This window comes from Phoxinus phoxinus (assembly GCF_949152265.1).
Source record: "Phoxinus phoxinus genome assembly, chromosome: 1".
Taxonomy (NCBI): domain Eukaryota; kingdom Metazoa; phylum Chordata; class Actinopteri; order Cypriniformes; family Leuciscidae; genus Phoxinus; species Phoxinus phoxinus.
The window spans coordinates 22837464-22862292 of record NC_136876.1 but is presented as its reverse complement, the minus strand read 5'-3'; the positions used below and the strand labels follow the sequence as shown (position 1 = coordinate 22862292).

Genomic DNA, 24829 nt, shown 5'->3' with positions numbered 1-24829 from the left:
AAACCTTTTCACAATATTCCAATTTTGAATTTGGGGTTTTAATAGCCATAATCCATAAAGCCATAATCATCAAAATAACAAATAAAGGCTTGAAATATATCACTTTGCATGTAATGAGTCTATATAATATATTAGTTTCACATTTTAAGTTGAATTACTGAAATAAATTAACTTTTGCACCATATTCAAATTTTTCGAGTTTCACACACACACACACACGCCAATGGGCAAATTTGGCCAAGATGCCAGGTATAAACCCCTACTCTTTTTACAAAGGACATTCTGAGACTTCATGACCAGAGAGTCAGGACCTTGGTTTAACATCTCATCTGAAAGACGGTGCTTATTAGAGTACAGTGTCCCCGTCACTACACTGGGGCGTTAGGACCCACACAGACCACAGGATAGCCTCACGAACACCTCTTCCAGCAACAACCTAGCTTTCCCAGGAGGTCTCCCATCCAGGTACTGACCAGGCTCAACACTGCTTAGCTTCAATGGGCAACCAGTCTTGGGCTACATGGTGATATGGCTGCTGGCAAAAGTCATAGAAGAAAGTCATACAAGGTTTGGTTACATGATTGTCAATAAGTGATGACAGAATCTCTTTAAGAATTATTATTGTGAGAACAGAGGACAGGAAATTGTGAAACCTGAGACATTTATTTAAACTATTACAGAGATACTACAGTCCATTGAGAGAAAAGAGAGCAATAACTCAGCATAAACATCCACCCACAGCAATGGTAGATCCTGTGTAAGTTGTACCATGCTTTGTTTTTCCCTCCATCATGCAGACATTTCCATTCCCACTCATAGAAAGCTCTCAGGTTATTTAAACTTAAAGCAACAAAATTCACACAAACAGCTCAGTGACAAAAATAAAACTTTTCCACAAAAGACAAGGCGTCTATATGGGCTGGATTTGATCCATTTTAAGTGCATTTTCAATTACTATTTGCATTTCTGACACAAAAAAATATTTTACCCAAACATATTTCAAACAAAACAAGCAGACATCTAACATATCATATTAAGTGCTCTAAGATCACAAACTCTTTGTAATAACTTTGTAATTCAAGAAAATGCATATGTTTGACCAAAAAGCCATGATTATAAAAAATGACAAACATTCACAGGGCAGACTAAATAAATATAGTATCAAACAAGAAAAATTTGCCATGACAACAAACAAGAATTAACTTCAAAAGAAACACAAAAGGCAAACGATTGTGTATCCACAGATTTGGCAGAAAGCTATCGTAGCACTATACAAGTCCATTATTTAGCAAGACATAGTCAAGAGAGTATGCGTAGTAGCAGAAAGCAGCTGAGATCAACAGGTTGCAGTAACATTAGCAAGACAATATGATGAAAAGACACCCTTTAAAACCAGTAGAGGACATTGCACAGACTAACCGACTGTATTACATGAGCCACCAGGGACAAAATATTTGCAACAACCCATTCACTCATGCACACCATGGCACATTTTCATGTGTCACTGTAAACCCAAATCTCATGTATACATACAGACAAGAGTATGCAATACCACAACGATAGTGAACTGCATAGCAAAATGAAAATAAAAATAAAAAATCTCACTCCAACTCACATCCACATACTAAAATCACATTTAGTCACAAAAACACTCACTTTTCACTGTGCAACACTGTGCCGTAACAAATGCCTGAAATGCCGCCCAGACCTTTCCTCTCTTACACACACGTTCAACAGTGAGTTTGTCTTGTCTTGTTCATGTACCTTGAAATGGTGAAAACCAGAGATTGTATGAGGACTGATCAAATCAGTCATGATCAGAAAATATGTGTGTAAGTGTGTGCAAGTTTCATTAGTTCAGGTCATCGTAGATGCTGGGGGCTGGAGGAACTGGCAGTTTTGGTCGCTTTTTACGACTGGACAAACCCAGTGCATTCTGGGAGCTGCTGCTACCGCTACCGCTCCCGCCGCCTGCTACTCTCTCTCGGTCTCCTCTCTCTCGCTCTTGCCCTTTGTCCCGCTCTCCTCCACCTCCAGCAGAAGTCAGAGACAGCGTGCTGGGCTTCTTCTTTTTCTTAGGTCTCTTAGATTCAGAGTTATTGGTGCCTGGGAATGAGATGGCGAATAAGTGAAAAAGAAAAAGGGTAAAATATAAGAGCATGTTGTTTTTAGAAAACTCACTAGCTTTTGAAGATGCGGAGTCTGATGGTGAGATATCAGAGGAGCCGTCCCATTGGAGACGGGACATGATGAGCTGGCCATCAGGGGCATCATAGCTATCGTTTTCCAGCATTGTATCAGAGTTGGGTAGTGTCGATCTACCAAACAGGAAGCAGGATATGAATACTAAATGACAAATGCTGAACAAGGACATGGTTTACCAAAAACCCCAGTTCAAAGAAACAACCAAAAGATCTGAAACTAAAGAGACATTTGCTGATGATCCGACATAGTTTCCTTTGTCACCCATTATTCTACAGGTTAAAACTGCACATTGAATAATTGTTAAAATTGTGAAGCTAAAGAACTTTTTCTAACTTGCTCTTGAATCTGTGATGTGCATTACTGTAAATCAGTCTACAAAAAGCTTGAGATTATGGAAATATTATGCTGAGTTAATGACTGAAGATGACTAGTAAAATTAGGCTTTTTCATGAAAAAGGAAAACAAAGCTTGAGCAGGTCCTCATTTAAACTGAACATAACTATGGATAAAATCACTGTGGTGGTAACACTTTAAGATAAGGTCTCATTTGTTAACATTAGCTAATGAATTAGCTAACATGCACTAACAATGAGCGATAATAATATATATATAGTTTTTTTTTTTACATTTATTAGAATTATTAACCTTTATTAATAAAAAAAGTTGCTCTTCATTTTTTTCATGTTAAGGTTGGAATACACTAGAATTCATATCTGAACGCATCAAATGAAAACAGTGTTTTCTAAAATCAGCTCAAAATATCAAACATGTTAGATATCCTCCGACTACATGGATTCATAGTATTAAGCTAAAAGCCTGTGCCTATCATACGCTACAAGCCATTTTCTGTGAAGTCTGTCAACTTTGACTGCCCAAAATCTGCAGTCACTCTGGCTTTCCACAACTAATGTTGACTCCTCCAGAATGCAAATCAGGGCAACAATCTTGTTGTGTAGTGTAGTCCAGTCTTTAGTTCACAATGCATTAACTAATATTAACAGATACAACTTTTGATTTTAAAATAAGCATTAGTAAATGCTGAAGGTTAATAAATGTTTGTATTACCAATTTTTAGTTGGTATTAACTAATGTAATTAACTAACGTTAAAAAATAAAACCTCATTGTAAAATGTTACCCTTCACAACACGCGTAACAAAACAAAAAATCACAGCAGACTAAGCTGATGTGCCTCAGGTCTCAGTACTAGGACCTATTTGTTTTTCACTATTTTGTTTGGACAGCTGCTAAAAACTTATCACGAGCTTGATGAAAAATAGGTATATTAAGAGAGGGAAGGGAAGGAAAGGAAAGCAGGTGGGTACATTGATTCTTTTCTGTCAGGGTGAGGTCAGGTTTGGGAAAAGGGGTGAAACTCACGCGGACGGCCCAAGGAGGAAGACCCTGACTGCCCTCCTCTGTTCGTCCGTGTGCTGGGGACACCGCTGGGACCTGCCAGGACACAACGTGGCATTACGCACTGCACCAGAGACTATGACGGGGCGAGAGACTAGGTGAACACCGGCAGCAGGATTCAAATGTGGCACTAGGGTTAGATATTAGCAATTAGGGAAAGGGGTTTCAGTGCTGGCTGATGTTCAAAAAGTCTCTTGCTTCGTAAAAACAGGCAGTGCTTGGAAACAACCTATGACCGTCCCAATTGGGAAACGGTGTACTCTTATGTCCAATTGGAATGGAGACAGATTATTTAAATTATACATTTTAAAATAAGAGAGGCCAAATCAAATGACACGGGTAATAATTCTGAAAAGTGGACACAAATCAAAAAATTTGGCCTTATATGGAGTTGCCAGTTGTGTTCCTTAAAATCAGTCCCAACATAACATGATCTTTTTCATTTGTGTAAATGGAAATGATCATGTGTTCACACACATCACATGCAATCAATCTTTGGCTCTAAAGCAACACACACACACACACACACACCAAATATGACATTCGAATGATTTATGATTATGATTGAATGTAAAAAAAGAAGAAGCTTTAAAACAGTTCTCCATCTAAATGTTGCTTAATTCAAGGTTAAAAGCAGTGTTAACACTGAGTTTTAAACACTGAGGTTTAAGCCCTTAAATCTCCTAGACTGGTTTCACAGATGTTTCGGCCTTCAGCAGCAAGTTTTTATTCCTCATAATATATGCCTACTGTGGAAAAACACTTACTTTTTCTGCTGGCCAAGAAAAGACAAACTTGGTGACTGCTCTTTCATAGTCAATAAGGTAATGGAAAGAAGCTCTAAATACCAGTAGACTGAGAGTACCACAGTGTGCATTTGTTTTTTATTTTTATGATTTCCTTTAGTTATTAGTTCACAAATAAGGATTGAATTCTTACCGAGTACACATCTTCTTTGTGTGCTCTGATACAACCCCACATTGCTGAGGAAAAAGAAGGCCTGTTAGCAAGAGGGAAACTGAAGTGGTTGACCAATGTGGCCGATAGATGATGTAATAAATACAATAATACAAATGTAGTGATAGCAGGCAAGACAGCTGAACTGAAATTAATACTTATTTAACACAATATTAACAAACAAAAATAAATAAATCACCGAAATCATGAAATAAAAATAAAAAAATTATTGAAATTTGACGTCGGTAGGTTTTGTAAATGACAAAAGGGGGAAGGTACCACTTCTGAAAAGTGGTCAACTAATGGTCAAATAGACATTTACCAGCTGATCCTAATAATTGTGAACGGTCAAACTATCAGTTGATTGCCCTTATTATTGGTCTAATATAGTGAAATGTTTGATCACACTTTACACGAATTTACCACTGAATCCATATCAAATAATTTGGGTTGACAAAACACAAAAAAACTTTAATTATCACACCACAATAGAAGTATTATTTAGTCGGGTATATATTCTTAAAACATAATAAAGATTTGAGTTTACCTGCATTATAAACTGAAACAGCCATATGTTGGAAAAAAAAATGTCAAGAGTCGAAATAGAAGATATGATATTACATTTAATTTTTTATTTATTTATTTGTAAGAATTCATTATTTGAAAATGAATTAAATTAAGATTTTATTTCCACTGTAATTAATAATTAAAGGTTTGTTAATTATACAACTTTTATTTGTAAGCCTAAACACAATGTGTAGGTCACTGATGAGCATCTACTCTGGAATTTATTATTATTTACATTGTTTGTTAGCATTTATTTTTTATTTTGGAAGAAAAAAATATTGTACGGTAAATAGTCTAAAAATGAGATGCTTACCGTGGTCAGTATGGATCGCAGCTCCTCGGGTCCCAAAGTCTCATAACTGATGCCAGAGCTGTAGTTATACTACATGAGTGGGAAAGTGACACAATATTGCTGTAATACTACAGTTATTAATGCAACAGTGTAAGCGCTGACCAAAGTTATACGTGTTAAAATACTTTAGCTAACCATCTCACCTTGTACAGGTCTGGATTCACACTACTGCTGAGCTCTCCTGCAGCGAGACAAAAAGACACTCGTAACATGTTCAAGTGAAGTCTGACGTCTGTCAAATAGTGCACTAAGTGGACACACAACTGCTCAAAGTTCAATCAGAATAAAACCCACCATTCTTGTGCTTTAGGGATTTGGATCTCCTGGGAGAGTTTGGATTCTAAGATACACAAATATTTATTTTAATACAATTTTCAATATTTTTATATAATTTTTTTTTTTTTTTTTTTTTTTTACAATTACAAACATACAAAATGAATATATTATAATTTAGAATATTTGGCTTGCAGTTCTAAAAAAAAGTTTTATACCTTTTCTGACTTTCTCTTCTTGGCTGTGAAAATGAGAGGTTAATACACTGTTATTAGTGATAATTGAAATCAAGGCTTCATTAAATAAAATAAAACAATGGGGCACATTTGGAGGCAAAACGTGGTGTGGGAAGTGGGGGAAAAAAGAAAGACAGACTGGATGAGCTCACCTTTCTTTTCTGAACCATAGGACCAGTCGTTGTCATTGATATCGTCATTGTCTTCCTGATCACTTTCTGACTTGCTTGTGTTGTTGCTGCTGGCTATTCTGTAAAAAGAACAGAACAACGGCCTTCAATGCTTTGAAACTTCACTAGAAATTTCCCTCAGGGAACAAAAAAATTATCTTCATCTGGCAGAAAGTCCACGTATTATCTTTGGAAAATAATGGTTAGAAATGTGTGTGTCCCACACATATTTTCCCTATTTTCCCACCAGTATGTGTCAATTGAACAAAATCACACTGAAATAAAAAACAACAAGGAAAAAAAATAACAGCATACAGATTTGTAATGACATTAGGGTGGGTAAATAATTTTGGTCAAATATTATTTTAAGCATTTATTGAATAATGTCTATGCATTTCATATGAGAAAAAGCTAAACTCATTTTAAAGGAAACACTTATTTGTTAACATTACTTAATGCATTATTAACTAACAATGAGCAATATATTCTTACAGCATGTATTAACCTTTGTCAATGTAAGTTAATTAAAATGTTAGTTCACATGTATAAGTGTATAGACCTTATGCGCCAGAGAAACAAGCGCGCAGCAATCTTAAGAATATTGTCTTTGAATTCCGTTTTTGCGGTCGCTCTGTATATTTCAATGGCATTGCTGTCCAGGAGTAATTAGCTTTTGAAGTGGATTTACTTAATGTAAAGTTAACGAAAGTTATCATGAGGATTGTAATGTTTAAATCAGATGTCTTAAGAAATGTCAGTAGACTGGGAAGATTTTAAAACGAGCCGTTCATTCATAAATACGCAAGATCGCTGTGAAAATACAGACCTGAAGACAAAAGACAACGAGCGCAGCGCTGAAAAGGGGCGGGGCTACATAAGGTCTATAAGTGAGCTAAATAGTGTGACTTCACAGTCCATTGACCTGCGGTTGGCTATTCGGCTGCTGTTGCGGCCCATCCCGAGACACTTCTCCAGATGAGGAGCAAAGCGAGAGGCCGCGATACTCCGACTGCAGTTGGGACACACGCACTCCTTATTCTTCCACTGGTTGTACACCTGACCGAAGATGTCAACACCTGGCTGGTCCACTATTTCTATATCAATATGAGAGCATACAGCATAGTAGAGACAAATTTCAAAAGCATGCATCCCAGGCTTTAGGAATAATAAATGTGTGTATTTTGGGGTTACACGGTGATCGACTAACCGAAATCCTTCATACTTTCTTGGTCCGTGTCATCCAGGAAGAAATAGCCCTGTTTGACCGCCCTGTGCACCTCAAAGCACAGCCCTAAACAGGCATCTTCCACTAGGTCAGAGTAAACGTCATGAGCCAAGGCCTACAATAAAAAAATTAAAAAAAATAAAAAATGAGGAGAATTACATTATACGAGTTAACCTGATCATATGAAATCATACTTATGACACAAACTACTTTTGGGCCTTGGGTTAAAGCGCACACACATTAAAATGTTTGTCTCTGACAATGTGAATTTTAGTGGTGAGCCTGCATTAAACTATTCTTCTGTAAACAGATTCATTCAGATGAACATTTTTTATTTAGGAATTTAGTTTTTAGAATAAAAATAAAATAAACATACTATTCTGCATGCGTTTCCTAAATGAGACCCATTCTCTGTAATCCTTTACCTCTAGCTTGGTGTTATCCAGGCCTGACAGAGACATATCCTCCATTTTCATTTGCAACAACTATTGTAGGGGATCTCTCATTGTCGGCAACAGAGAATGGGGTGGAAAACACTGAAAAAACACAAAGCCCATTACATCACAGTCAAATACGATAGTATTGCTGTAGTCCAACTACCAACACTCATTGAAATAAGAGATATAGCATATCAAAATGTCAGCATTTGAAAACACTTTATAGCTACAGCCGTTAACAGCATGATAATTTGATATTTTTTTCTTACATTAAATTCTATAACGTATTGTAGGGCTAACGTCCCTTTCACAACACGCTTCTCATTTTTATAAATTATTTGCTATTCTATTCTCAACAAGCTGATATATAGTGGGAATACGGTGAACATGGGCGGGCACTGCAATTATCCAGAAAAACAGCAGTCCAGTAAGATTACTGCGTATTTAAACCTAATAACGGTTAAACACAATTGAAAACACTGTCACTGTAACATAGCTAAAAGATACGACTGGCGCACTGCCCTGTTTTCTCTATCATATGGGCGGGTTTTGGCAACATTGTTTCAAAACCGCAGGAAAATGTGGAACAAAGTATTAAATGACGCCGCGCGCAGTAAAGCATATTTGTCGCGCTACTCGTTTAAATTGTGTTTCTACTTACCCAGACTGAACGGGCCGGTTCTTGTGTCATTCACAGACCCGCTGTTCTCTTAAAGACGACATGAAACAAATATGTTCAAAACGAACATACTTGTTAAGATAATGGAAATTGTATCTTAAGATAAGGGAAATATTATAAACGATTAGATGCCTGGTTGATTATGTCACTCGGGAACAGATATTTTAAAATAAAACAACGCTGCCATTTTGGCTCCAGTTAGGCATCACTAGTCTAATACCGATCTTAGGTGACACATCGATTCAGCTGCCTTGAATTAGTTCCTATATTAATGCGTGTATGTGTAATATAATATATATATATATATATATATATATACATACACACACGTTTATACATATATATATATATATTCATATATATGTGGGAAAAAAATGAATCAGACGAACTGTTTAAGAGAAGGTTTATTTGCTCAAATTGTAAATTGCAGGGATATAACATCTCTTGCTATAGAAAACGTCCAAATGTTTCAAATCTGTATTACAAATTTAAGCTTTTTCTCTTTTCTTTTTTTTTGCCATTTCTAAAAATAAACAAACATGGGGAGGGGTAAAAAAACCCTAAAACTTACCAAATTAAAAACATGTCCCCAATTGACAAACTCGTTTTGGCTACAGCAGTATATTGCGTAGCTAACTGAAAACACAAACATAATAATGTTCACTCATTACAAAGGGAAAAAAAAAAGAAATAAAGAAAGCTATATGTACAAATACCTTACAACAGCACTGAACCCAACCCAAGTCTATTTGCAAGTCTCAAAATCCTATAAAATATCAGCAAATCTTGAAAGGTCGATCCCGGCCCATCATTCAAATCATCTAGAACCAAATTATGTTTTTCAAACTGAGCCAAGAACTTCATGTAGAATACAGGCCTTAATCATTTAGAGAACTAGAATAGGTTACAAGTCTGGTACAGCAAACTTTTTTTCACAGCAATCCCCACCAAATAAAGTTATTTGCTTGTCTTTTTATGCAAATCATCAGGGTTCAACGTTTTGATAGGAAAAATTCATTTACAGTGCCCCTATCAATTTGAGGGTTGCGTAAAAAAGACTAAGTAAAAGGTCGTAGCTCAGCGCAGAAAGCTGTGTTGTGGGTTACAAATTAGTTAAGTTGCCATTTTAGGCCAGGACATTGGAATGAGAGAATATACCCTCACCCTCAAAACTGTTCATATATACATAAACACACAACACATTAACGATACCCCTCTCTTAAATAAAACATCTCCATTACATTCCTTGAGCTGGTGCGTGAAAGACCTGTGAAGTGGTTAACATTATGGGCTGATGGGTAAAATGAAGAAAGAGAAATACTGAAAGAACACTGGATTCCATCATAAGTGCACTGAATTGTGGGGTAACTCACATCCATCATATTTAAAACATAACAATCACGTTTTAAAAAGAAAAAATTCTTTGGAGCACCAAATAAAACAGTGGTTGGAAAGAGGAACAAAAAAGTCAGCTTCAAACAATACGTAACCATTATTAACAATAACAAAAAAAAAAAAAAAATTGTTGGTGCCCAATCTGCAAAAAACAAAAGCAATTTTCTGAATAAACTTCGCTTGTGCTGCAGAACAATTAACCGATAAACTAGTCCTCATTATGTAACATCAGTCGTTTTTATTATCTGAACGAACAGCCGTTTGCTGTGGCTCCATCACATCCATATCACAAAACAAAACTGCTATGGGCAGCATTCCTATAACAGGACAAAAATAAATAGTCCATTTTCACCTTTAACCCCTCATCAGGTGCAGGTAAAAGCAGCGCACCAACGCCTTGTGAACAAGCACCGAGTGCGAGACCAACGGGGTCCATGGGGCGACATTCAAAATGGCTTCATTGTTCCTGAAAATACCACATTTGTTTTGAAATGAAAAAGCTAAAACAAACACCAAAGCAAAAATGGAGGGAGCAGGAAAAGGATTGGAACAACACCCCTAGGAAGAACAGGAGCGGTACACACAGAGGAAAAGAAAGCAGACATTCTTCAGAGTGCAATTATTTGGTCCCCTGTACCTCCCGAAATAATCTGTGAAACTAAGACTCTTTGGCTCACTTACAGAAAAGAAAATGGCACCTGGTGCTCTCTATGTCTTCCTACCTTTAAAGTATAACCACGGGGCATCTTAACACCTCATGACGATTACAAGCCAATAGCAGAGCACTAAACCCCTTTTTCTGTGATCAGCAGTGTTGGGACTATGCATCATCGTCTGTTTTGCCTAAAATGCCTTAAAACCTGCCAAGCAAAATCATTGAGGGAGGAACGAATAAAACCAAAAGTGCAGGGGAGAACAGAAGAGAAGGAAAAGACTGTGTGACAGCGGGGTGAGCCCCCTCCAGTGGTGGGAAGAGCGCAGTGCAGAGCAGGCTCAGACCCCCGGCTCATGGCTCAGTTCACAGCGTTTCTGGCAGTCTGTGGGCTCAGCCTGACTCGGCTTTGGTTCAGTCCGAGTCTGAACCCGATGAATCAGAGCTGGAAGCACTGCTGCTGCTTTCTGTTTTATTCTCCTTATCCTCCACCTCTTCATCCTCTATGTCTTCATTCTGAAAGAGAATTTGGAAATATTATTTTTCTTTCAAATATTTTGCGATTAACAAATGCATCCATTGCCAATAGGGATCGGCGGTATGACGATATATGATTTTGCTAATCATGATAATTGATATCGCAGCATGTTAACATATACACGTAGCACAGTACTACTAATTAAAGTTACTGACACTTTAGAGAGACAAATAAACATGCATAAATGAGAAAATAAAGAATGAAATATGCATGGTGTTCAGTGCACTCCACCTAAAAAAAAACAATTTTATTTGTTTCCTTGTTCTATTGTTTGTAACATGCTTCTCTGTACTTGATTTAAAATAAAATAACAAATACATAAACTATATTGTGAAATACAGTTGTTGGGAAATAAAATTGATCATATTCTGAAACAATTTTGGTCATATTGTCCACCCCTAATCACTAATCAAAGTCTCATTTCAATATCCCCCGCTGTGGCCAGCATGCTTTAAAATCTTACATCGTCGTCGTCGTCGTCATCATCATCATCACTGTCATCAGAGGATGATCCGTCATCAGATTCCTTCTCTTCATCATCATTGTCGTCGTCATCATCCTCCTCCTCTTCGTCTTCCTTTGGACGAGGTCACCAATGATACAGAATAATCAGTACATGCTGCAAAAATATACAGTGGCCAACAGAGCCATTTAAGACTACGATCAAACTCACCGATACTTTGGCCTTGGGTTTCACTTTAGCATTCGTGCCACCAGGTTTTATTGTGCTCCTCCGTTTCTGAAGAACAAAAGTTTAAGAAAAAAAATTAGCAGAAAAATTCTCTTCAGTTTAACACATTAAAAATATAACGCAATTAACGCAGCATCCATTTTTTCCGTCAAATGCAAATGCTTCTAAACCATTCAAGCAAGATACGACACAAAAGAGAAGGCAGTGCGGTACTGGAGCGCGTCTGTGAATCTCCTGTCTGCGTGACACACGACTCGTGCGCACAGAAAGCTGCTTCAGACAGCGGTTGAACAGACAAAAACACAAAATGATGCCACAATGCCCATTTTGTAGAGCATCCACACAAGCACGGTCTTAAATGAACGTAAAGAGTTGTGAGAAGATGGGATACGTGTCAGACCCACACCGTGTGCTGGAGGTCTTAAAGTGACCACTGTCTGTCATTAAGGATAATCAAAGAACAAAAGAAAGAGAGAAAATCACTCACTCACTGCTCTTGACTGAATAACTTTTGTAGCTTTAATAAGGATTGATCTATACTTAATTTATAATGTATGCAGTTAAGACCGTGGAGTTTGATAACTTTATTCAACCTGAAAGTCTTAAAGCACTGTTTACAAGGTTACATGGGTCAAAAACAATGAAAACAATAACTTTGTGCATTTTGACAGGGCAAGTAAAAATCTAAACCGGTCAGACTGGGCCAATAGAAAAAAATTGAGCCCTGATAAATTGAAGGGCAGGTAAATGTGACATTTATTATAATGGGTTTATGAGAAGATTGTTTTAAGTTAATTTAAATTAAAAGTTGTAATATTTATTAAAGCCTAATAAATGTTAAAATCAAATTATACTGTAATGCTGAATTGCTATTACGGCTAAATTGAGAAAGATATCTATTTCACAGAGACATCAGTAGCGGTATTGGTATCTGTGATGCTGGCCTTTCATAAAAAGATGTCATTGATCAAACAAAAATTTGAAATGTATGATACTGTCTTTATGTTGTTTCTACATAAAGTTGGAGAATAAATGTGAAATTACAATAAACGAAAAAATGTGAGGTGCGATTAATTACAGAAAATTTTGTGATTAATTAATTATTTTAATCGATTGACAGCTCTAATGTATATACATTTTAAGCAGACAGACTGAAATACATGCACATTTATTACTCACCAGTGAGTTGTATTCTTTATACACAGTTCTCTCCTGTGGTGTTATACTCTGTGAGGGAGAAAATAATTTTAATATCCTTGTATTCAAAATGTACAAACAGTAAAATCATTGGATAAATATATGAATATATTAGATCTTCATATCAAGCTATTTGTGTTGCTCTAAAATTGAAATAATAATAATAAAAGATATAGGGGTACCGCAAGCCACTGCTCGAGAAGCACTCTGTACTGCCTCTGTTTCTCCTCCGCCATCCTTTTGTAATGGTCCTTCTCTTTCTGAGAGAGTCGCTGCCAGCGGCCTCCGATTTCACCCATGCGCTCTTTCATGGGCAGATGGTTCAGCTCACCGTTCGACAGCATCTCTTGAGAGAACTTCTGATAACCGTTACTGTAGCCACAGGTGAAGTGAACACGATTAGAACGAATGGGAAGGTAAGAAACATTGAGCTTCCTCAAACACACCAACACTCAGATACACAGAATTAACTTACGAGGGTGGTTTCTTAGGTTCCCCATCAAATTTCATTTTCTTCCCCATGATAAAGACTGGGGCAGGTGATCGCATCTCACTCAGCTCTCTCTGCATAAAACAGAAGAATTAATAAGAAGCCCTGATCTAAAGAAAAACATGTAGGCTGTAGACACATGATCAGATACTCTACTAAATGTAGTTTGGATTTGTCTGGACTCACTTCATATCTCTTCTGGTCCTCTGCAGCCTTCTTGATCCACATGATCTTCTCTTTCTTCTCCATGGTGTTCCAGGTGGCCTCCATGGCTTTCTGAGCTTTCGCTCGATCATTCTGACATTTAAAGAAGAGGAAGAGATCAGTGGAGAAAACTATAGCAAATTGTCTATGGTAGAAATATTTGTGCAGCCATTAGTGGGCAGGACTGCTTCATGTTGTCTGTTCAAGAGGGCAGGACTTTTTGCTCTTTTTATAAGTAATTCATGCTTTTATACAACAAGGACACATTCAATTGATCAACATTTAAAAATACATTTATTAAGTTACAAAAGTTTTCTATTTCAAATAAATAGCTTTCTTTTGAACTTTCTATTAACCAAAAAAATCCTGGAATAAAGAAACATCCCAATTTCCATAACAATATATAGTATAATTAACAGTATTTAGCGATAATATTAAGAAATGTTACTTGAGCACCAAATCATCATATTAGAATGATTTCTGAAAGATCATGTGACACTGAAGACTAGAGTAATGATGCTGAAAAAAAATAAATAAAAAATATATACATTGAAAACTGTATTTGAAATTGTAATTTTATTTCACAATATTACTATTTTATTGTATTTTTAAATCAAATAAATGCAGCCTTGGTACTAGACTTCTGTATGAAAAAAAAAAAAAAAAAAAACCGACCCCAAACTGTACGGTAGTGTAGGTAATTTCCCCAATTTAACTTCTTGCACGTATGATTTCATACCTTGAACCGGGCGAGATAGTCTCCAATGACACTCTGCTGCCAGATTTCCTGCGCCGTTTTGGGTGTTTCTGGCAGTTTCCCTTTGTCCTCTTTGCTCTGTTTTTCAGAGTCTGCCTTCAGCGTCATCTCCAGAGTTTTATACTTCTCCTAAGAATGATTAAACATTCGTTGAAAGTTGAAAACAAATTAGTCGGCCAATACAGTGATAGAAGGATCTTAACATCTCTGGATCACAAATATGTCTTTATTACCTTCTTCTTATCAGAAAGCTCGTTCCACATGCGTGCTAGTAGTCTGGTGAGCTCCATGTCAGAAAGATCAGGCCTTTCCTGGTGAAGTTTTGGGCGCTTCTCTTCTGAGAAAATGAACATAGCAGACACAGGGGGCTTGGGCTTCTCTGCAGACTGTTAAAATAAACAAAGAAAAAAAGAACAGAAGGGCATTAAGGAAGTGAAGTTTTAGTTACAGTAAGCTCGTTTAAAGGATAATTCCGGTATTTAACACCTTGAGTCTATATTGTAGTTTGTTTTGGATGAACAAGAGTGGTGGACAACATTTTTTTGACAATGGTTCCTCTCTCGAGTTTTTGACTATAAAAGAATTGGCCATGGACCCATTTAACATTGGAGTCATGTACATACACGTTAGCATATGCTACTTCCGGCTGCGAAACCGATAGGTGGTGTCTAGTTTCCGGTAGCCTGATGGACGACGTAGTAGAGGATGTATATTCCGCCAAGAAGGCTACAGTACCCCACGTTGTGTAATCCCCTTTCTCTGGTTGTGCAGTCATTACTGCAGGGGCTCAGTGCAGTTTTCACTGTGTCATTGGGAGAGCCCTATTCTCTTGGAGATAATCCTCAGAAAACGTGTAGTGGGAATTCTACTGTAGTGACATTGCAGCCTAAAGGATGCAGCGGGACATGCATATCTTCAAAGCAGGGAGAGTGTAACCCGGATAATCCAGGCTACGAGTAAGAGTTGAAAGATGTGTAAAAAGATGGGAAAATTAAAAAGAATAAGAGAGAAAAACGAGTGCTTTAGAAGAGAAAGTGTTTCGTCCAATCATTGATCGCGCTGCATTGATTGACACTCCAACGAGCCAATGGTAGCAGCGCACTGAGACTGCGCCGCCGACACAGCCACAGACACATTGAGAGAAAGAGCGAGTCAGATGAAGCAGGATCTCCAGACACTCCGTATCAAAGGATATATGTTGAGAAAGAGAACTATAAATGCAATCAAACGATTACAGTTATGAGTGAAAGTGATAACTTTGAAGAGCTGACGACGAAGTGAGAAGACAACGAGACAGAGAATCGAGAATAAAAGCCGATGTAGATACACGGAGCACCAAAGCACCGCAGATAATCTTCCTATTGAATAAGATGTGACTTTTTTGCCTTGGTGAGTTGTTTTCTTATATTGACTTGACATTTCACAAGTTTTTTTTATGTTTTAGGTCCATTGCGAACGATTAAACTAACTTAACGCCGGTCCACTGATGTAAACAAGACGGCAGCCGGAAACGAAGTACCCAATTTCCACCCTCAAGCCGGAAGTTAGCGAATTAAAACAACCTTTAACATTAGTTTTCAAAACTGTGCAACTCACCGAGTGATTAGTGATGTTAGTTGATGTTCCAGAAACAAAAAATGTTGCGAAATACAGTTTCTGTTGTGTTTTATTCGTCATTTTGTAAAATCCCATTGAATTCTGTTGAAGGACTGAGTGCTCGTTACTATAAATGCGCTACCTGTAACGGAAAGGGGGCTGTTTACATTTGGTCGATGTAGTCTTTTTGCTGGCTTCCGTTTAAGCATAAGGCTAGCGAGCAGAGCAACTGTGCTCCGGGAGAGTAAGCGAAATAAACAAACAAAACCTTCATTAATTGTTACTTGTAATATGAAGTTGAAATCGACTGTGACCGTGAGTGTCCCGCGAGACATAAACATCAGTTATCGCCATCAAGTGGTCGGGAGTGTGCTAACGCTTCAGATTCAAATATTGAGCGGAAGTTACACAGTTGTGAAGTGTCTGAAAAAATAGTTCCACTATAGCAAAATAAACGGATTGGAATCATATATTGCGACGATATATTGTTTATAATCATCAACGAACACCACTAACCACTCGGTGAGTTTAACAGTTTTGTAAACGAACATTATTTGCTGTTTTAATTACATTTTCGGACATGACCATTGACTCCAATGTTAAATGGGTCCATGGCCAATTCTATTATAGTCAAAAACTCGAGAGAGGAACCATTGTCAAAAAAATGTTGTCCACCACTCTTGTTCATCCAAAACAAACTACAATATAGACTCAAGGTGTTAAATACCGGAATTATCCTTTAAATAACGATCCCTCAATAACCCAGTTTAAGTAACGATCCCTCAATAATCCAAAGATGATTGACAGGTGAACTAACCTTTGCTGCGGCGCTCTTCTTTTTAGAAGCGGGGCTGCTGCCAACACCTCCCCTTTTAAAGCTGCCCATCTTCTGTTCTGACATTATTCTCTGCTGTTCCTCCTCTGAGATACTCTGGGATACACAGGCAACACATTTTAAAATGCCAACCAAGTAGCAAATTGGGTAACACTTTAATTTACAGTGTCATTGTTACATATGTTACATGTAGTTACTATTGTAATCACTATAAATTATGCATAATTACATGCAACTAACCATAAACTAAGTACATGTAGTTACTTAATATAACTCAGCATTTAAATGTATAATTACACTAACACGGACACCTTAAAATAAACTGCAAACGCAAATTGTTTCAAACAATACACAAACAGAGCTGAGGGTCTGTTATCATCAACGTATACTTACTAATAAGTAGCGATTCATCTCAACTTCATATTCTTTCTTTTTCTGTGAAGAGAAACAATTAAATATTAAAGTGACTGAAAACTTCCATACGTATCCATGTTGGCTTGTTTATTTTAATAGAAGGTTGATCAACAGATGGAAGGGTGCAAAATAAGAGTGTTACACACACCTGTTCACAGCGCTTTTGGTAAGCATCTTTCTCACTCTGTTTGAGGAGTTTCCAGCGCTGGCTGCACATGACCATACGCTCCGTACTGGGAACGTCTTTCATACTGGACATCAGCTCAGCACAGAACATTGAGTAACCATTACTGAGAGGAAAAAAACAAAAAATGGAATGAGACAAAAAAAAAACCCTCTTCAAACCTACTGTACCAAAACTTATACAAGAATCATACAAGAATTAAACTCATCATTAAATACAACTATTAAAAAACACTTTCTGTAACTGAAATAAGTCTTTAAGTACTAAAACAGATTTTCTTTTCTTTTTTAACAGATAACAAAACTTTATAAATTTAAAATAAAATATAAATATGAATTAATACCATAATAGGACAAGAAAGAAAAGGAGAAAACAAACATGACATGTCCAGGACACATTTCACCACCCACAGCCCACCCCCCCCAAAAATGAGAAAGTATATATTGCTATTATCAGGTAAACTTACGAAGGTGGTTTGTCGGGCCGCCCATCAAACTTGTCCTTGAGCTGTCTCTCTGCTTTGGTCAGAGTGGATTTGACGATGTCCTCCTCCGTGATGTTCAACTCTGGGTGCTGCTGGATAAACTCGCGCATTGTCCCCTAAACAAACATCAGACATTACAGAGAAGCTTGCTACTTGCAGGCAAAAAGGCTGTGAAAAATGTAAGCATCTTTACCTCATACAGTTTGTGCTGCTCCAGAGACTTCATGATCCACTTCATCCTCTTCTTGTCTGACAGCTGTGGCCACTGCTTTGCAACACTATCCTTGATGTCTTTGGTGGTCGCCTGGAGAGGTATAAGCACACGTGTTTTACACCATTCATGTGTATGAAGAAATCGGCAGCAAATTCTAGAGCGAGTGTGTGTAGAGCTTACATCTGGGCGTCCTTTGAGAAAGGCCTTCTTCTCATGGCTGTACCACAGTTGCTGGGGTGTCTTGGGCTTCTCTGGAACATTGGACTTCTTGTTAACGTTCTCTAGAAGGTCGGGATGATCCTGCCTGATAAAACACAAATAAACACTTTTTTAGAGAAAAGCGATGATTTATAAATGTAAATGAGATTGTAAAGTGTCAATAAGTCACTCACCTGAACTTCATCATGCTGATCATGAAAGACTCCTTTTCTCTTAGAAAGTCTTTCACGTATTTCTCCTGTTGACGAAAGGTTCCGTCGGAACAAACAGGTCAGACAAAACAATGCATGCTTTGTTTACTGATCTAGAAAGGTACTACTCAAAACAATAGTTGATCCAGACCAAATAGAAAAAAAAGTATTCTTTTCAAAGGGACTAGAGAGCAGCAACAGATTTGAAATCAACTGAACACCAGATACATCCTTAACCTTAAATGTACCATTACAACATCCCCATAATATCAATTTAAAAAATCCATAGGTTTCCCTTTTATAGTAGTTCTTGAAAAATGTTTACAGACAATGGATCTAATTCACCAAGCATGCATGCGCACAAATTTGTGCATGCAATCTGCATACGATCGTTTTCACAAACAAATCCTGATTTATCAAGTTGACTAATCAACTTTTGTTCTAAAATGTATTCTAAATTTACCGAAAAATGTAGGAAGAACTGAAACCACTCATGCAAAAATCACATACTCTTGGTGGCCTAATAAACATGTTAAGATTACATTTTTAACAGATATAGACCATATATTTCATCATTTAATATAAATGTATATGAGACCCAATTATTTTTCTTTTCAATTTTCGCTACACTCACTTTTTTACGCTCTGGGAGCTCCTTGTATTTTTTGGACAGGATCTTTGTGAGATCTAGATTGCTCATCTCTGGATGTAGTTTAGCATACTTGGCACGCTTCTCCATAAAGAAACGGAAATACGGTGTCAATGGCTTTTTGGGGAAGTCTGGGTGTTTCTGCAAAAGACAAATACACAAAAAGTTAGCATTTGTTGCTGCTCCAAATAACACACTGGACAAACTCTGTACATTTTAATCCAAGCTTTCAGGACTGAGCAATAATATTTTCTACCTTCAGCTTCTTTCCTTTGTATGGATTTTTGACGTAGTCCTGTGCATCGAAGATCAGTTCAGAGAGGGTCCGGAATTTACGTATCTAAGTCAGGAACAGGAATCTTAATGTGACAACTGCATTTTATCTTATTCTATAACTTGTCACATACAAAAGTTTTTTCTTTAAATCAAATATTTAAAATACTATCAACATACATTTTTTCGACAGTTGTGATGCATGTTTCTCTAGTCATTACAACACACAAGTGAAACCCATTGGTCACTGACTAGCGTACCTCACGTGAAACTTCCAGCCATTTCTGTTTACACATCTCCCCAGAGTACGAGTTAAAAGCCACTTTCTCCCAGTCCAAATGGGACTCGGACGTCTTGTACTTGGACAGATCCTTATCTGGCAGGTTCACCTTCATGACATCCAACAGCTTCAACAGGTCACTCTGCTCCCAAACTGTAAAAATAAAACATAATCGGGCAAAAATTATCTCTGAGTACCAGTACACACATCACTTCATGCAGACTAAGAAAATATCAATTCACACAAATTTTAAATACAGGCTCAACAAAACTTTCTTGTACATTTTTCCTATTAACTTACATGTATCACTGTTCACGTGATAAATATAAATGTATTTGTAAACAGTTAAAAACCACTCATCTAAATGATTGATGTTTCTTACCAATCTCTTTAGCAGAGGAGTCCATTTCTCCATTCATTGTCAGGATTGATCACTCTAGAGAAAAACAAATTATGTTAATAATTATGTTAAGGATTACAAAAATTGAGGCAAAAGGTTGAAACTCGTACTTACATGGCTTTAACACTATATAGTTTTCAATTAATTACCATTTTTTATAATAATTGTGCATAAAAAAAAAGAATGCATCATTCTTGTGGGGATTTTTTTTAAAACTGACTTAAGTAGATTCTACGTTTTAATAATTATCTTTAAACCAGGAATTGTTGTATGAAAACTGGAATTAAAATCCAGCCCGACACAATAATGGTTGATGTTCATTACACCGCCCCTAAGCGTTTACGCTCCATCGTGAGACAGAGCCCATTGCCTATGACGGTTTCAAATCTCAAATAACTCTGCAGTCGACACCAGCAAGAGCAAGCCAATCCGTCTAATCTTCCATTTTGTCTACTGAACTAAGACTTGAAACGGATTCTCCTGCACTCTGCGCGCTTTTCGAGGCGAGCGTTTCGTGGAGTAGCTCGAAATTGGAGCATATTTTCGGCAGACGAGTGGATACTGGGAGGTACTACAGGAGGAGGAAGGAGCGTTTTGGGCGATAGGCAGGCAGCTGCCTGTAGACGGACCAGCTGACCACGGATCGGGATCTGCTTTCGGTCTCCGTCGAGAGGGGGAAACACAGCCAGGAATCATCATGAGTGACTGCTAAAGCATGCAGCACCAGAGTCTACCTCCAAACCAACAGGGCGCGGGTCTCCGCTTCCGCCACGGACGCATTCTGGGTTGCCCCCCGTTATATTAACACAGCGACTGTATTAAAATGGTTGATTATGGAGGGCTAGTCATAATCTGATGTCGTTTCGCAAATGTGTGAGCCGACTGAATTAGTCACAAAATGGCACGAGCCTTGTTCCAGGGCGAGGCGTCGCCGCTTCGCTGAATGTGTAATGGCGGCGAGTGAGCCAGCAGAGTCCAGCTTTAAAACAGACCCTGGATGAAGGGCATTTTTACCACCATGAAATGCTCTGAATCAGTGGATAATCAGACCCTTCTTGAATAGAATCGAGCTTTACTATCATTGAAACGCTGAGGGGAAAAAAGCAAAAACAAAACTATTTTCTGTTTGAATCGCTTTTTTGAACAAAAGCTTTGAAAACGGAGCTTTTAGGTTCGAGGCAAAATACGTCAAAGTTAAAGTTTTTAAGTATTTATAAGGGTCGATTTAAAAAAAAAAAGTTTAAATTTGATATAGAAATTGTACTAAATTATATAATTGGTGCTGTTTAATGCATAAATTCAGCTTTACCCAAATTTAATTATAAACTCAAAAATAGCTTTGATGGTGTCTAACGTTACGTGTGGAACTGCTGCAAATGATAGCTTACGTTAAAGTTACGTTTAATAAAATGTTACAATGTTAAACCGACCTATATGACTTGACCTACACCGGAGCTAGCCGGCTAACGTTATAACTAGCATTGAATCCCCCTCCAGCCTTGGTGAGAGCTGAACCACAGTCGTCAAAAATAAAAACCCCCAAAAAATGCAGCTAAAATCAATCCTTATTACATGTTGTTAAATAAAATAATAATTGTAAGCGGTATCCAAACGGTCCTCTTACCGTAAAGAAATCTGGTTGTTTACCCCGACTTTCGAGTGACGAAGAATGCGGGGTGGAAGCACGGTGTGTGCGGCCGTATGGCAGGCAGCAGGCTCTTCAAAGGCTTCGAAACTAGAAAAGGAAGAAATATACGGTTACTTTTATTTAGTGACTGAAGCACAATTATCACAGGCGAGATCAACTCCGTGAAAAAATAATCAATCCTGTTAATAAACGTTTAATTTAGTTCACAATCACAATGGAAAATTGTAACAACCGAGAAGAGAGGACGCTTCCCTGGCGTGACGACTGTTCTAGAGCCGCCATACTACCCTCCATGCACGCGCTGCGAGCCTAATTCACCTCCACCGAGAGAAAAAAACAGCGCGAAGGGTTCTGAACTCACCCGGTTTGCCCCTCAAACACAAATAACCGATAAAATGTCAAATGTGATGGCGAACTTTGCTTTCACAAAAGCGAAAACGAGCCCACACGGTGAGATAGCCGAGCTCCGTGATGGCGAACCAAAGACGGCTGGTTCTTTCCTCCACGAGCCTCATGGAGTCCTGACTCGGAAATGAAGACGACCGCGAGGGCTCCAAACACGATAGAGGTGCCCTTATCGCGCTTAAAAATTAGGTTAGTGGCTTTTAGAGCTACATTCGGAAATTAAACACGGCGAAAGGTTTTGGTAACGTTAAACGGGGGATGTTTTCCCCGAGTCACAATACGGGAAATTCGGGTAAGGCGACTCGGAATGTACCGTTGCCTTGCACCAAGTCAACGCGAATTTAAACAAAAACAAAATCCACCAATGATCTAAAGTCAAAATGTTTTGATTTCTTTTTTTCTTTGTGTTGTTTCATCTAATAATTTTTTCAAGGTTTGTTTACCAAACGGTCGGTAGGATGAGGCGCTGGTTTGATCTTACCTGTCGCTGCTTGTGTGTGGAAGTGGTGGTGGAACAAGGGGAGGGTTGACTGTTAGCCAGCACTGCGCCGCCGGTCCAGGGCACGGGCGCTCCAGTCCCCGCAGAGCTGAGAGAGACTTCCCCCCGCCTCCATCTCTCTCGCTCTCCTTCCAGTCAGCGCGCAGCTCTCTCGATCCGATCATTTCTCTTTCCAAGGCGACATCCACATTTTCAATCTCTCCCCTTGCCTGCTCGCCGCTCTCATCACGGATGGGTCGCCCGGGTTTCGCTTCCATTTGGATTATAAACTCGGAGCTGCTGTCACGAGCTACCGAGGCGCCATCAAACCTGCACGCGCGTGCGGCGATTCGGGCTTGTTTTGAACACTTTTTTTATTTTATTTTTTACTCGTGATGATAATGTAAAGTTTTAATAAAATAAGTTAATTTGATTTAATATGTTACCGTGTGATACAAAATAATAATAAAGAAGAAAAGAAAAACATTCTTGCGTTTAGTCAAACTCCAAAAGTGCATAATACATTAAGTAAAGAGTGAACTGTTGTGTACTTTTTACATCTTTTCAGTATTTTCAGACTCTGACAGCTACATCTTTTTGTCACGTTAAATAATTAAACTCCACCTTGTCTGTTTGTGGGCGTCACCTGCGATGTCCAATCAAGACGTTCTGATTTGGAGAAAACATGATTTTCCAATGAGCGCGCTGCTTCGTTAAACATCAGAGTGGTGACGTGCGCATTTCACTGGAATGCCAGAGTCCAGTGTGGAGCAGCACTCCTGCCTCCGGGAATGTATATAGGCCAGCGCTTGCCTTTTCTGTCTTTTATACCCCCACCACAGCCCTATCAGTAAGGCTTGCAATATAGTAAACCTGCACTGACACCAAACAAGAAATGTGTGTTGTTGTTTTTAAACTCGCATTATAATGGAAATCATGTACAGTATATCAATACTGTGTATTTATTAAAGTGATAGTTCACCCAAAAATTATCATTTTGCCATCATTTACTCACCCTCATGTTGGTCCAAACCTGTATGATTTTCTTTCTTCTGCTGAACACAAAAGAATATATTTGAAAGAATGTTGGTAATCAAACAGTTGATGGTAGCCACTGACTCCCATAGTGTTTTTTCACCTGTAAGTGGCAGTATCTGTTGAAATATAGAATCATCTTCCAGTAAGACAGCAGTTTCCACAGTTCTAACAGCAAATTTCAATGTGCTGCTGAATATTTTTGTGGAAACCATGATACATATTTTTCAGGATTCTTTGATGATTAGAAAGTTCAAAAGGGCAGATTTTTTTTTTAAATAGATATTTTAAAAATTCAAGTCTTAACCTTAACTTTTGGTCATTGTAATGCATCCTTGCTAAATAAAAGTAATAGTTTACTTTAAAAATGTACAATGCTCAGTTTGTGCGTGAAAGAGTCACATTACCTGAGTATGGTATTTTACTTGTAATACTTATACTGCAATTGAGTTTTGCCAAACATCCCATCAGGATTTCATGTTTAAATGTATTCCTTATTAGGTGAAATAAAAGAATAAATGTTTCTTGAGCAGCAAATCATTTCAGAATGATTTCTGGAGGATCATGTGACACTGAAGACTGGAGTAATGATGCTGAAAATTCAGATTTGACCACATGAATAAAATACATTTTAAAACAGATTAGAAAACAGTTGTTTTTAATTGTAATCAAATATTCCAAAACAGTTTTTACTGTATTTTTGATCAAAATAATGCAACCTGGTGAGCAGACTTCTTTCACAAATGTTAGTAGTGTAGTTAGTAATGATACACTATTCACTGACAATATTCTGAAAAAAATAAATAATCATGGCTTATTTGAACCTATTGACAGTTTAAACCCTTTTGTTGCATTCAGGTCATTTTGACCCGGAGAGGATTTATCTTTTTCCCGAAAATGTTAGTTTATGTTATCGCATTGGACTAAAACTTACTGACTTCGCTCACACAGGGTATAACTACTTCCCCCAATTTTTTTGAATAATTTTTGTACTTTTTCGTGATTTCTTTCACCTTGTTAACACTGTGTCCCCGGACAAAAATGACCGGCCTATACAAAAAATACCCGATAAATCTCTCATTATG

The 24829-nt window shown here is 37.8% G+C and overlaps 2 protein-coding genes across 11 annotated transcripts; both read right to left on the bottom strand.

The window, feature by feature from the left end:
- Positions 1 to 646: 646 nt before the first annotated feature.
- atxn7l3a (ataxin 7 like 3a) lies at positions 647 to 10779 on the bottom strand. 8 transcript variants are annotated; one of them, XM_079619157.1, is made up of 13 exons: positions 10633 to 10779; positions 7825 to 7935; positions 7382 to 7514; positions 7097 to 7268; positions 6157 to 6254; positions 5987 to 6009; positions 5790 to 5835; positions 5639 to 5676; positions 5457 to 5525; positions 4559 to 4602; positions 3584 to 3655; positions 2182 to 2318; positions 647 to 2106 (listed from the first exon to the last, which is right to left on the bottom strand). In XM_079619157.1, the coding sequence occupies exons 2-13, from the start codon at positions 7873 to 7875 to the stop codon at positions 1853 to 1855; spliced, it is 1137 nt and encodes a 378-aa protein (XP_079475283.1). In that variant the 5' UTR covers positions 7876 to 7935; positions 10633 to 10779; the 3' UTR covers positions 647 to 1852. The 8 variants fall into 8 exon arrangements, with proteins under 8 accessions (XP_079475283.1, XP_079475282.1, XP_079475280.1 ...); XM_079619156.1 differs by lacking the exon at positions 10633 to 10779 and adding an exon at positions 9087 to 9151; XM_079619154.1 differs by lacking the exon at positions 10633 to 10779 and adding an exon at positions 8498 to 8759.
- Positions 8902 to 23506, bottom strand: ubtf (upstream binding transcription factor). Of its 3 annotated transcripts, none has more exons than XM_079619130.1 (22): positions 22713 to 23506; positions 21803 to 21913; positions 20161 to 20214; positions 19759 to 19931; positions 19482 to 19565; positions 19211 to 19366; positions 18559 to 18623; positions 18347 to 18470; positions 18146 to 18256; positions 17935 to 18068; positions 17433 to 17574; positions 17264 to 17305; positions 16853 to 16966; positions 14673 to 14825; positions 14422 to 14568; positions 13665 to 13775; positions 13464 to 13552; positions 13171 to 13360; positions 12971 to 13018; positions 11774 to 11839; positions 11564 to 11677; positions 8902 to 11078 (listed from the first exon to the last, which is right to left on the bottom strand). In XM_079619130.1, exons 3-22 carry the CDS (start codon positions 20195 to 20197, stop codon positions 10977 to 10979), a joined length of 2202 nt encoding a protein of 733 aa, XP_079475256.1. In that variant the 5' UTR covers positions 20198 to 20214; positions 21803 to 21913; positions 22713 to 23506; the 3' UTR covers positions 8902 to 10976. The 3 variants fall into 3 exon arrangements, with proteins under 3 accessions (XP_079475256.1, XP_079475257.1, XP_079475255.1); XM_079619131.1 differs by lacking the exon at positions 22713 to 23506 and adding an exon at positions 22188 to 22683; XM_079619129.1 differs by lacking the exons at positions 21803 to 21913; positions 22713 to 23506 and adding an exon at positions 20293 to 21027.
- Positions 23507 to 24829: the final 1323 nt, after the last annotated feature.

Coding starts and splice junctions, on each gene's coding strand:
- atxn7l3a (XM_079619152.1), bottom strand. CDS start 7,875: ATGAAAATGGAGGATATGTCTCTGTCAGGCCTGGATAACACCAAGCTA. Junction 6,010..6,156: donor CTATGGTTCAGAAAAGAAAG/GTGAGCTCATCC, acceptor TCATTTTCACAG/CCAAGAAGAGAAAGTCAGAA. Junction 3,656..4,558: donor ACAAAGAAGATGTGTACTCG/GTAAGAATTCAA, acceptor GTGTCCTGGCAG/GTCCCAGCGGTGTCCCCAGC.
- ubtf (XM_079619130.1), bottom strand. CDS start 20,197: ATGAATGGAGAAATGGACTCCTCTGCTAAAGAGATTG. Junction 19,566..19,758: donor GGCTGGAAGTTTCACGTGAG/GTACGCTAGTCA, acceptor TTCCTGACTTAG/ATACGTAAATTCCGGACCCT. Junction 13,553..13,664: donor AGGACCAGAAGAGATATGAA/GTGAGTCCAGAC, acceptor TGTTTTATGCAG/AGAGAGCTGAGTGAGATGCG.